A 13,863-nucleotide genomic window follows, 5' to 3' on the forward strand; every position below is an offset into this window, starting at 1 on the left:
GATCAACTTCACCCTCGTATCAAACTCTTTGTACACTTCCAGCTCCTTAGGGTATGTTGGCTTCTCGATTGCTTTCTTGGCAAAATCATAGATTTTGTTAACCATCAAAACCAACTTGATCCTTTCCTTCCATGGACTATAGTTGGACAAGCCTTCCAACCTATCCTCATTCTATAAACTAACTTGCAATTTCGACATTTTGTAAGCCCTTCAACAACAATGTGACCAACTCCATCTTAAGTTGTACTTCACTGTGCACACTTTGATTCACTAACCCTTCAAAGTAGCTCTAATACCATGTTGTTTTTCCATGATACTAGAGTCTAGGTTAGAATCTTACAATCACTGATGCTACCAATCCAAGTATCACAACAAAATACTTTGCACAACGAAACATATACAACAGTAAAGCACAAATATATAAAACTTTTTACAATTTTTACAACAACCCAACTTCATTGTATTAATCAACTGATAATACAACAGTTTAGGGCTCCCATACCAAGGATAATGGCCTTCATACATCCACTAGTACGAGAATACAAGAACAAGATACATTGACGATCTAGTTGATGTAGTGCACAATCACAACTTATTTGTTGTATCCTGAACATGTTGTGGGTCCTCCGCCTCTGTTCTGTAGCACTATCTCTATCAATGCGCCAGCTCCTTTAGGCCACTGAACTCTACTTTCCAATCCTCCCTCTAGCTGATCATAAGTCCATCTACAACCAACACATAGGGTCTTCACGCACACTAGCTGCTCCTTCGTCCTTTAAGGAGATGACCCTTTAAGTCTTCTTGCCCACTGCTGCTCCTCAACTACTTAGTCACTTCTTCCCACTATTGCCTTCTCGTGCTACTCCAATGAAGACAAACATAGGGCAGGAGGGTTGCCACCTATCACTTTCAAAAGTCCGTTCTCCAACAACGAACTTGGGCTATACAAAATTGCTCCTCTGGGTGATTAGATCTTGAGCTTCTTCAATCTACCTTCCCTAGCAGTCACCTTAGTCCTTCAAGCTGTTGCACTTACATCCAACTTGGTCCACTCTCACGCTGCCCTCCAACAGTCCACAAGCATCCAATACAAATGTCCTCTTCTGGGACCTCTACATCCATTAGCAACCAACCATCAACAAGAGAACAAACTCGAACACACTGCTGTTGTCCTCTTGCCTCGAGATATGTGCTTCCTTGAGTTCTAGTTAGGGCTAAAGTCACATTGCTACAACATCCAAAAACACTACTCCTATCATTGTATTCCCTTGTCCAACCTTGCTGCTACTTACGCTATCCTACTGGGCATTCAATATGTTGTTCAAAGGCTTGACACTCCTCGCCAAGTCTTCATGCAACCCACATCCTGCTATAGTAGGGTCACGACCTCCTAGGACAAGGAAATATGCTTTTTTATGGTTGCACACTAAGGGCATCTGCGGCCTAGAGAGACTTCTTCAAGGCTTCTTGCCCTCCAAACAACCTCCACACAGTGTTGTACCTAAAACACTTTCCTACAGCCTATAACATAGATATACACCACACAAAATAGAACGTAATTACACCACACATACCTCAGACATCTGCGCTAAGACCTATAAGAAATCCACACCCAAAAACATAGAGACTCCTCCCAAAACTCGTGCCCTAACTCCTTGCTTTACTACCTCAGATACATTGTCTTCTTCAAAGGTATTTCTTTGATGTGGATGCACATTGGATGTATCTTTTTGCCTCTCCACTTATCTTATATTTATACCTTTCTCAAGGACTTAACAAATTGTCCTTATGGGCTCGTACAACCTGTCGTGAGGTCTAAAATAACACTAGCCGACCTGAACATTACATGTGAAACCCAATAGCCACATATAAAAATTAATTTATCCACTTCTAGAGCTTCGATTTAAGTGATTTTCGCTACCCCTTTCTCCTCTAAGGGTCCTCTAACACCTCTATGTGTCAAATCACTCAACCACTCCATGCTTTTGGCCCCACATTGATGGGTATAAAACCTCAAGCTTGGGTTCCAAGCCCACAAAACACTTTTGTGGCATTCTAACCTCCAAACCTCAAACCCTAGGGCTTGGAGTACCTCCCAAGCTACCAAATCTCAACAGTAAATTTTCAACATTTTTTAAAAATGATAGTAAAAACCATTTTTTTTTGCACAAAAAAATGGAAAACACCCTAAAAACGAAGTGTTGATGTTGGAACAACAATGTTTTATGTTTTTCTCGAGGTAAATATTCAACATTTTTTAGCAATAATGTTAAAGATAAAATATCATGACTCTGAAAAACATTAAAATTCCAACAATTTTCAGGAATGACATTAATTATAAAATATCACGTCTCTGAAAACCTTAAAATTCCAACAATTTTCAACCATGGCGTTAAAAATAAAACATCATGACTTAGAAAACCCTTAAAATTCCAACAATTTTCAAGTATGGCATTAAAGATAAAATATCACGTTTTTGAAAAACCTTAATTCTAGCAATTTTCAGCCATGGCGTTAAAAATAATATACTTATAATTATTTTCAACCATAACATTCAATATAAAATATCATGACTTAGAAAAACCCTAAGTTGCAGGAAACATGGGTCTAGGGTCCGTTTCCGTATGGAATCAAAACAGAAATGGGGAAACCCGTACGGTACGGCCCAGAAACTCGTTTCCGGCCGTATTGGCCCATTTCTCGAGGAGGAAATGTAGCCAGTGTGGCCAAAAACGAGTTTCCGAGTCGTACGACAAAGTTTCCTCATGCAAATTGACTTTTTCTTATGTTTTATTATTATTTTGTTTTCTATTTTTTTATTGGGAGACTAAAGTGGCTTCTAAATTTAATCATAATGTTTAAATGTAATAAATTATAGTGTATCATGTATGCTTTATGATTGCACATAACATTTCTTAAATGTCCTAAATTTTAATATATATATATATATCTATATATCTATTCAAGTTTCCCCATTTCCAAAATTTGGGGAGGTCGCGTTTCGTACTTGTGCCCTTTTCCCGTTTCGTGCAACTTTGGAAAAACCTTAAAATTTTGACCATTTTTCAACCATGGAATTAAAACCAAATATCATGACTACAAAAAACCTAAAGTTTTCAACATATTTCAACCATGGCATTATGGAAAAATTGTGACTAAAAAAAACTTAAAAAATGAACCTCTGAATAAAAGAGTCATTATATTAAGAGTAATTTCTTTTTTAAATGTTAAAACTTGAAAATATAATTATTTTAAAATCTTAGCATGAGACAAGTTGACACATTGCAATGAAAATTTAAAAATCAACCATCAAATTGACAAGCAATGGAGGCGAACTCGACCTGAAAACTTAAAAATCAGCCATGAAATTGACAAACTGTGGGGGTGAAATTGAAACTGATGTATCCCTCAGAAATATAGCCCTTCATTCCATGTCTTAAACAAGATGTGAATGCCAAGGACCTATGCGCAACCCTAAGCTTTGCATTCAATGTGATCCGAGAGTCCGACTGAGGCGAATCACCACCCAACCATGTTCATTAATGCTCTAAAATGCGTTGGCATGGGAGGTGTCATTGGCATTGTGATTCGAGAGGGCACCTGGATCTCAGGTAAAATGGATAATTTATTACTTTACAACCTTTCATAAATTTATATGAATATAAAATTGATAAGTTATTACTGTGTATAAACATTAAAAAATTCTAATTATCGTAAATTTTCTTTTAACAATTGACTTAAATAAAAAAGTAACAATCAAATTTCAACATCATATAAAAACATAAAAACCAATATATTTCATTTAAAATTGAATAAGAATAATTTACAAACATTGAAAACACGAAGGCTACCGGAACATTTTTTTTCTTTTAACATATCATATATAAAAAGTTGCTTCTTACAAACAACAAAATGATGCAAATCGAAGTGAAATATTTATATAGCATAGTGACAAGGCAATGAATTTATTTTTAATGACTCATACACTGAACCACAAACTGGAGAAACCAAGTCTGCCGAGATATATCACCGCAAAACACGCTTTATAACTGGCGAAATATTGCACATTGTTAATACATTAGTACATACAATACGATTTCAACAAATTACAGAGTTTCAACCCTATATGTAGCGTAAATATTATATTTAAGGTAGAAACTAATATACATATTTCTACTGGTATTACTCTCAATAATGAGCAAAATGACCTTTTATATCATGGCATGCCATGTCCAAACAAAACCAGCAAGACATCATGACTCCGTCACATTAGCATTCATACCGTTCAACGCAGCTCGCAATCTCTCATTTCTAGCACATTCATCCTATTAACCAACAAAACATATCATGGTGATAAGTAATCCAATTTCCAAAATAATTCTTCTTTTGGATCTTGAAATAGGCTTTCATTTGTAAAATAAAAGGCTAACAAAATCCACCTGAAAAGATTTAACAAGTGAATAATAATGTCGTTGCCCTGCTATCGCTGCCCCATGTTTCTCCTTCAATGCATTGTATATGCTTTGCTCTTCTTGATCTCGAACTTGCATCTTTGCGAGCTTCTGTAAAATTCCAAACCATATAGCTCATTAAGCTTGGTCTTATATAGCTATAAAATAAGGAGGATGCAAAATCCATGATCTCAAAAGAAATTTGACCACTATCAGATTTGTCCACAATATACTCTTGCAAAATGAAAGGGAAAATTGCTAAGTTGAGCTGAGTTTCTAAACTGCAGAAGGGTTTTGGAGGTTTTCAGAAATTTAGTTAGACCCTTTATGAAGCATTTATATCATAAGCAGGGGGTTCAAGTTTGACTCGTTCTCAAACAAGGAAAAAATTGATCATAACATTCAACAAGTAATAACATGCAGCATTTGATACAAATTCATACTTTCAAACCATACATACGAAGTTGCACCTACCTTAAACAATTTTCACATTAGTTTTTTCCTTCCATGTGATGTGCTAAGATCTCTTGACCGATTTTTTTTCCCATTAAGACTAGAAGAGGCACAACCTCTTTCAAGGAAAATACTTGGAATTCGATTAGTTAAAAGCATGTTATCATATTACTCCATCTGATTGGTTTTCCTCTACGTAAAACAACCTCCAAATTAACATTTTCTCTTACGCAAACTGCTTAGTTACAATTTTGTTTAATGTACTTTGTACTCCTCTTATATTTCCAGTTATCCTTAGCTTCCTGTATTCAGTCTCTTTCTCATCGCCTTGTTTTGCACTCAATCTTATGGCCCACGTTCAATCACTCATCAATCTTTCCTACATCTATATCTAACTCTCTTGGTACACCTTTCCTTCCTCAATATCTCTTGTTCTATCTGCCACCCAACTCAATATTCTATTAGTTATGTCAAATCCACTAAATCCAGCAATGTCTTTTACAACATGATACATCAAGTATTTATCATTCTCCATATTTTATCTATCAAACTTGAACTTTATTATCCCACGTGTCCCAAGCTTTATCCCAACTTGATCTTGCACTTCAATTTTCAATTAATCCTAGAAAATTGGGCGATAGAAGACCTTGACCTTTTAGGACAGGCTACAATGAGACTTTATTTCATAGTGTTTAGGAATTGAATCAAAAAACTGAAAAGCCTAATATGCTAGCCGGTAGGTCCAAGTCTCTCGTAAGTTCATTCTTGACAATATTTGGCAAACAAAAAATAAGGCTTGTTCACAACACATGGCACATCTTCCAATTAAAACTTGGGAAGCCATTAGTTGTAAGATGGTGACAAGTCTTGAGTATGGCTCAATAGCAGACAACTTCTCATGGGTTATCCACATCCTTTCCTCTCTTTCATCTTCTCGCAATTGCCCATTTTAAGCTATCCAATGTCATATATCTTAATTATAAAAACCTCATAAATCAATGGTAGATTTTCCAGTTGTGGGTTGAGGATGGACAAAGGGTGGAAGGACTGGGTGGAAGCTCCTCACACATGTTGGTAGCATCTTAACCCACCCGAATGATATCATCTAAATTATTTCAAGTAATGCTTATCATTTAGTCTATTAAAGAGGAAAGGTGATGCCTTTGTGTTATGAATCCACAAGTTGTCTTGATGTGGAATGGTCTAAATCATGGGCCCTTACTACTCTATCATACATGTCGCCTGGCCATTGGCATACAGATAAAAGGTATGTATGGTCCATGATGGATTTGCACAATGGAGATGTCTTACTTAGTGATTGCTTAACCTTAGTTGGATGCTTGGATGACATTTTTCCTTGGGGCATTGGAGATGTTCAAACCAGTGTTGAGAACATCGCAATAAAATCGAGAATTTTTTTGTGATGCTGATTTAATCGCCCGCTAAAATCACAAATTTTTTCGATTTGAAAAAATTGCGATTTTATCACATTTTTTTTCGAAAAAATTGCGAGCCAAAGGGAAAAATTCATTGGGCTGCGGAGCAAAGCGATTTTAAAACTCATTTTTGTTTTTTTTTTTCCACTCATTTTGCAAACAAATTGCAAAGGTGAGAGCTAAGGAGGAGAACTTGTTTACAAGGGCGAGAGAGGAGAAAAGTGAAGGAATTTAGCATCCCAAGCAAAAAAAATTCAAGTTTGGACCAAGTTTCTTCAGCAGAGCGTGGTTTTCAAGTATGGGCATCAAATTTGGCCCTGTTTTTTTGTTTTTTTTTTTGTTTTTGCTTGGGTTTCTATCACCCATATATTTTCCATGATTTTTACTTGGATTTGAGTGTGTTGTTTTTGTCAATTTTGTTGCATTTAGTGGAGAGGTTTTCTTGGTCAAAAATGCAAAACCTTGATTGTTAGTTTTATTTGTTTAATTTCTTCTTGTGTCCTAGTTTTTTTCCATGGTTTTTGCTTGGGTTTGGATGTGTTTTTTTTGCCATCATTGTTGCATTGAGTTGAGGGTTTTTTCTGGTCAAAAATTCAAAATGTTGTATGTAAATTTTAATTTCATTAAATTGCAATTCTTCTCGTGCCCTAGGTTCAAACTTCAATCTTACATTAAAACTCAAGATTCAACAAAGTTACAAACATGCCAAGAAAATTGGACCCTTTGTGGGAAATTGGTAAACTTGATGGAGGGTTGGACCAATTAAATCTGAGTTGCAAGTTATGTGGACATCATATGACAAGGGGGTATACAGATTGAAGTTCCACCTTGCACAAATTCCTGGACATGAGGTAGGGCCTTGCACAAATACAAATCTAGAAATTATTTGCAGAGCCATCAAATCATTGGAAGAAATAAAGAGTGGTACTGGTTCTTCTTTAGCATCAACATCTACACTCAACCCCATAGCTACCTCATCATTTTTTGTCCCTAGAATCACACCTGGTGCACAACCATCCATCACGCCAGCTCTTAAAAAAAGGGAGAAGGAAGAAGCTGACAAGTTGTTGAGCAAGTGTCTTTTTTGGAGTGATATTTTTTTGAGCATTTCCAAGAACAATATATTTTTCCAGCTTACGATTGATGTTATTGCTATTGTTGGAATGGGGTACAAAGCCCCTTCATATGATGACTTTAGAGGGCGCATTCTTCAGAATGAAAATGTTGAATATACTAAGAGATTGGAGGAGTTTAGGGGCTCATGCGCACAACCAAGATGCACTGTGATGTCAGATGGTTGGACCAATCAAAAGGGTAGAGCCCTTATTAACTTCTTGGTTAATTGTCTCAAGGGTACAATGTTTATGAAATCTGTTGATGTATCTACACATATCAAAGATGCCTGGTTATTATGTGATTTTTTGGACGTGTTCATTCAGGGGGTGGATCCACAACATGCTGTCCAAGTCATAAATAGGCAAGTCTGCAAATTATGTTGCTATTGACAGGATGCTTATGGAGAGGCATCCTAGCTTATTTTGGACACCTTGTGTTGCACACTACATTGATTTGATGTTGGAGGACATAGGAAAAATTCCTTTTGTCAAGGATATTGTTGAATCATCAAAAAACATTACAAAATTTATATATAACCATACATTTTTGCTTCATTTGATGAGAACATTCACCAACAAAGAGTTGGTGCGCCTTGCCATTACATGGTTTTCCACTAGCTTCATATCTCTTCAATCCCTCTTGAATTCTATGTGGGATGTGAAGAAAATGTTTGTTTCAGAGGAGTGGCGTGCTTTGCCATATAGCCGCAAAGCAAAGGGGGAGGCCATATCCAAAGTCGTTTCATACCAGGAACGCTTATGGGCGGGAATGCAAGAGGTGTGTAGCATTACTGAACCTTTGGTAAAGGTTCTTTGATTAGTTGATGGAGACAAGTCTGCAATGGACTACTTGTATGAGGCCATGGATATGGCCAAAGAATCCATTCACAACTATTATGATGATAAGGGGGATGAGGGGTTTGAGAAACAACTGATGAATGATGGAACAATACACTCCATCATCCCATTCATGTTGCAGTGATCTACTTGAACCCTGCATTTTCTTATTTGATGCTGAAGTCATGGATGGATTCTTCACTTGTGTTCAGAAGATAGTGCCATCTCCAACAGAACATACATAAATCTCCAAAGAAATGGAGATATACAGGATGGCAGGTGGCACATTTAGCTTTGACATGGCTATTGTGGATAGGAAGACTAAAATGCCAAGTAAGCTTTAGTTTGTCTCAAATTTCATTGTCTCTTCATACTTTGCTTCAACTTTCAAATTTCAACTTTTTTATTTGTTTATCTTATTTGTTGTAGATGCATGGTGGAGAAGTTATGGTGGTCGAGTACCCAATCTCCAAAGGCTTGCCATTCAAGTGCCCAACCAAACATATAGTTCCTTTGGATGCGAGCGCAACTGGAGTGTATTTGAAAATATACACACCAAGAAGCGTAATAGGTTAAAAATATTCCAATTAGTTTTTTGAATTCCTTAAATAAGAATTTTTTATAATTATTAATTTATTAATTTATAACCCTTGTACAGGTTGGAGTCCCAACAACTTAATGACATGGTCTACGTCTACTAAAATCTTCGATTGTGGGTGAGGCAACTTGAAAAGACACTTGATGTGGAGGCCATCTCATTGGATAGGATTGACATTGTTGCTGCATGGAGGGTCGAGGCCGAGAGGCCTATCATGGAGTTGGCCCTTGATTGGAAGGAGGAGGTGGTGGAAGGGGTAGTAGTTGTAGAGGAGGAGGAGGAGGAGGAGGTGACACCACCTACCATGTTCACCAGTAGAGGACGTGGTCTACCTCCTATAGCTCTTAGTTCTTCAACTTCTAGAGCATAGCAGAGTCCACTGCCAGTGCCAACCCCAACGCTTTCTTCATCTAGAGGGAAAGTTGTTACATTTTCTCGCAAGAGGGGCAGAGTGTGAAAATTTTTCAACCGGAATCCCTCCTGCAGCAACTGATGATATTACTCCTATTTGTTAAATTCCTTTAAACAAATTACTTGCAGTTTCCTACGACAAATATCGTAATACATACACTGTAGCCTTCACTTAATTAAGTTATATGCGGAAGCATGACACTGAGCAAGAAAGAAAAATACAACACAATTGACACCGTTATTTTTGGACAAATGTCCTCGGAAAAACCCAATGTGGGAAAACTAGTGCAGCAGATCTGAGGGCTTTATTATTATGCAGGAGAAAATATGAGTACAATTCTTGGATGCTCAACTAGTAATCCAATACAGAGATACACTGGACAAAATGAATGGTGAAATGATCTCACCCTGTCAATTGGAGAATCTGAGTCTGATCACGCTGAATTGGAGTCTCTGCATAGAACTGCATCACTCCTACACAGTTCCTACGTCACCCTTGCTGGGTATCACGCTGCTCCTTCTCTGGACCCTCTGCTGGCTGGAAAATCTGAATCTCTGCTTCCCAGTCTCACACACTGGCTCTTGACTACTGAAACTCGATTTCCTCAACAGGAATTCGATCTCCATCTAAGGCTTGCACTGCCACTGCGTCAACTCTGCGTGGGCCAACGTCTGCCTCTCTCTGGACGCCGTTTTGCCCTCTCTCTACCTTGTACTCTCCAACCCAAGAAAACTTCATTCTTCTAGACACTCACTACCCCTTTGCAAGAAATCTCTTCGATCAAAATTTCCTCCTGAGAACTTCTCACTTCAGAAATTCGATCTCTTGATCTCTTGGTGTGTTTTCCAAATGACCCTCAATATCTTTCTATTAGACAACCAACGACCTATATTAACTCTTAATCAAATGCTCAAATCATTTTGAATTGATTTTCATCTTCTTCTAGAAGTTACACCCACAATTAGATTAATATCCATTAATATTTTTAATTTTCTTAAGTTTAGACTTAGGGTCCTATTAAAAAAATATTATTTAGTTTAATAAAATTGTCTTTGGGTGGAATTTCCCAAAACACTTTCTAAGTTCTTTGGAATACATGTGCCCAAGCCTCCTTGCAAAATTTTAGGCCTAGAGCATATCCGATGCTACCCCAAATCAACACTCCCTCTTAGCGAGGAATGTGCTCTAGCAATATACACCACTGCATACTGCTCCGACTCTAAAGCATCGTCCTCTGCGTTGTTGATGTCTAACATGATATCCACCAACTACTGCGTTGTTTCTGCAACTGTACTGTTGCTGACACTGCCACTGTCAACACTGCATCCATACTACAACTCCCTCTCAAGTGCTGCATCTGTGCTGCTGCTAGCATTGCCACTGCCAACTACCACTGCATTACAAACTGTTGCTGCTACTCCATCAACAATGGAAAAACATCCCAAATTACTGAACTAACTGTGTTCAATATCATACCATGTGAATGTTGGAACCTGACTGCTGCTAGTCTCTGCGCTGACCCTCTGAATCTATTGCGTTGTTGCTGACTACTGCACCGTGCCATCTTCATTGCTGCCAACTCTGCTCTACATTGTTCAGTTTCTGGTGCTCCTAGCCACTGCAATTGTCTCTCTGACACTCCTCGGCACCATCCGACACTAGTCCATCCTGCTACTTCTGATCCGGGCTCCCGTAGCAAGGAAATGATCCTAGAGGTGGGCTTCTTAAGGATCCTGCCCATCTGTAGCTCTTTCAAACTACAACTCCAAATCAGACCACCTCCCTCCTAGAGGTATCTCGATTGTCATGGCGAATTCCTCCTCGATCTTCGCGGGCGCAACCTTCGGATCGTGCTTCTCATCTTTGTCCTTCTTCTTGAGAGGACATTGTGTAGCATAGTGACCCATCTCACCACACCTGAAGCACTTTATCTTCGAGACATCCTTCTTATGTCTCTGCTGCTCCTACTGTCCCTTTGATGCAAGGGTTGCATTATCCTCCACCTCCTTGGGCTTCGACCCACTGCTGTTGCTTTCGTCAAGCTTACACTTCACTAAGTCTCTCCTCAACTCCTCTTGCTTGATAGCTGCCCACATCTCATCTCAATTTGGCAAAGTGGCCCTGTCTAGGATACTCTGGACAAAGACTTGCCACTCATCTGAGACATAATTGAGGGCTAGTTTAACCAACTCTGAGTCTTGAGGTGTAGACCCCACATCAGATAACTCATCACAGGTCTCCTGAAGCTTTGTGAGGAATGGATCCACATGCTCCCCCTTCTGCATCTGAGTAGATCTCAACTTCTACTCTAAGTACATCTTCTGTTGCTCGGAAGATCCCTGATATAGCGTAGACAATGCATCCCACATCTCCTTAGCAGTCCCTCTGCTAGTGATGTGACAAACAACATGATCCTTCACTCCATCGAGGATCATTCTTTTTGCCTTTTCCATTTCAGCTCGATACTTCTTCAACGGATCTGCATCTGTAGGCATAGCCACCACACTGTCAACATATGTCTTGAGGGCATGCTCATATAGAAGGAATGACATTCTAGCCTTCCAAATGACATAATTGGATGCTTCATCCAACCTATCCTGATCCCTCAAGCCACTGGTTGCCATCTCTGCCATAAATGTCAAAAAATATCCTCTTTGGTTCTTACTGCTGCTGATCAACCAATAAGAAAACAGACTTCTCGGGGGGAAGTCTACTGAGGAAAAGTTCCCTCACTGTGCTTCTCTTCTCTTCTAACGTCTTTCTGGCCAGCGAAACGGCCTACAGAAAACACTGTCTCACTAGCTTCTCCTTACGCTAAGTCTTCAGCGCTGTTCCCTCTGCCTTGACAAAAATTCGAGCTGGGAGTCCTCTCTGTCGACTCACTCGGAGAGAGACTTTCCTCGAAAATTCAGCCCTCCTAGCTTGGATTGCACAATTGTTAATTTTAGGTATGTTCTATGCTTAGAGAAATTTATTTCAATTTTCACAATTAGCTCAATATCTTTTCCAGATTAGCAAACACATTAGCATAATAGTAAGTTGCAGATAGAACATAAACATAAATCGTAGAAGACAAGCCAAGACAAGAGGACACAAGATGTGGCGCTAGCCAGGGACAAACCCCAATGTCGGGAAACCCTTGATCAATTCTTCTTATATGTTCTTCAATAGTTTAGCAGAGAGAGAGAGAGAGATAGTACATATACAACAGAAGTCAATACTTTGACTTATCTAAATAAGAGCATAGATCATCTCTAAGCAGATGATGCATGAGGTAGTTGAACTCAGTTGAAGACATGTTGCTTCAACTGATTCTCCAAGGTGACTCCATCACCATGTTGCACCTATCATTGTCCTGCACCTCATCATCATGCTGCACCATGCTACACCCATCATCACTATGCTACATCTCATCATGCTTCACCAATCATGACTGTACCCATCACTGTACTGCTGCACTATGTTGAGCTCTTCATTGCACTATGCTACACCCAAATGCATGTTGCAATACCTCATCATCCTGCTGCTGTATGCATTCTCGCTGCTGCTATATGCCCATCATTACCATGTTGTCCCATTGCTGCTCTAATGTCCAACAACATTGATCTACACCATGCTGCACCATCATATGCTGCACTGTACATCATGCTATGCATTGCTGGCTCCTATGTGCACTATGTTGTACTGTACAACATGTACTCATTGCTGCTCCTATGTGCACTATACATCTTGCTATGTTGCTCCAAGTCTGTATAGGATGAGGGTTGATTGCATAAAAAATTTGACCCAACACACTACACAATCACTGCTGCAATACTGCTATTCCGGGTTAGGGCATGTGCACGCTACAACAATCCTTATCAACCGACACAAATAGCCTCCAAATAACTGCGACCTAGTCAAGGTAAAGTGCCGCCTACACACATCCCTGTTTTGGAGTGGCTAGGCTTGGTATGACCTCACTGCAGAATAATTCGACCTCCCTTCCTCTCCTGGAATGCTGAAATATCTGTCAAGAATTTCTCCGGAAATTCTCTTCCCAATCTCTCTTTTGAAACCCTGCTGCTAGTGTCTCCCTTTGCACCCTTGCTAATCATTGCATGTAGGTAATTCAAACTCGTTGATGTGTTTCCAACCGACCCATTGATTTTCTCTTATAATCTCTCATTGATGAATTAATGACCATGATCTAATCACAATCGATGTCTAAGATTATCTTTGCCACATCAAGTGACTTTTCTGGAAGTCTCTAAAGCAAAATTGATTTACCTCAATTAATTTGATTTAATTAACCAGTTTTCCTAAGTTAGACTTAGGAAAATATTTATTAATTGGCTAATTAATCTAATTAAGGCATTTTCCTTCAAAACTTTTTTTGGGTCTTGGAGATAATTATCCCCATGTGTTTCCTTAGCCTCATAAACACGATAGAGACTAAAACACTTGTCCGCTGCTACCAAAAACTAACAGTTAGAATGAGGTAGCGAGTTCAAAGAACTTATGGCTAAGTCTAGAGAATTAAGATAAGTCCTGGAGAAAGAGATGCTCAAATAGATTCAAA

The 13,863-nt window shown here is 38.8% G+C and overlaps 1 protein-coding gene across 2 annotated transcripts in view; it reads right to left on the minus strand.

Annotated features, from left to right (window-relative positions):
• Window positions 1-3,913: 3,913 nt before the first annotated feature.
• Window positions 3,914-13,863, minus strand: part of LOC149143208 (paramyosin-like protein) — a 477,149-nt gene continuing 467,199 nt past the window's right edge. For both annotated transcript variants that reach the window (XM_089448231.1, XM_089448230.1), the window contains 2 exons: window positions 4,440-4,562; window positions 3,914-4,325 (listed from right to left, as the gene is read on the minus strand). In XM_089448231.1, coding sequence (XP_089304357.1) covers window positions 4,254-4,325; window positions 4,440-4,562 — 195 coding nt within the window. In that variant the 3' untranslated portion in view covers window positions 3,914-4,253. The remainder of the gene's footprint in view (window positions 4,326-4,439; window positions 4,563-13,863) is intronic.

This window comes from Pinus tabuliformis, chromosome X, assembly GCF_031772625.1.
Source record: "Pinus tabuliformis cultivar Carrire ecotype Pingquan chromosome X, CPIR1, whole genome shotgun sequence".
NCBI classification, from domain to species: Eukaryota; Viridiplantae; Streptophyta; class Pinopsida; order Pinales; family Pinaceae; genus Pinus; species Pinus tabuliformis.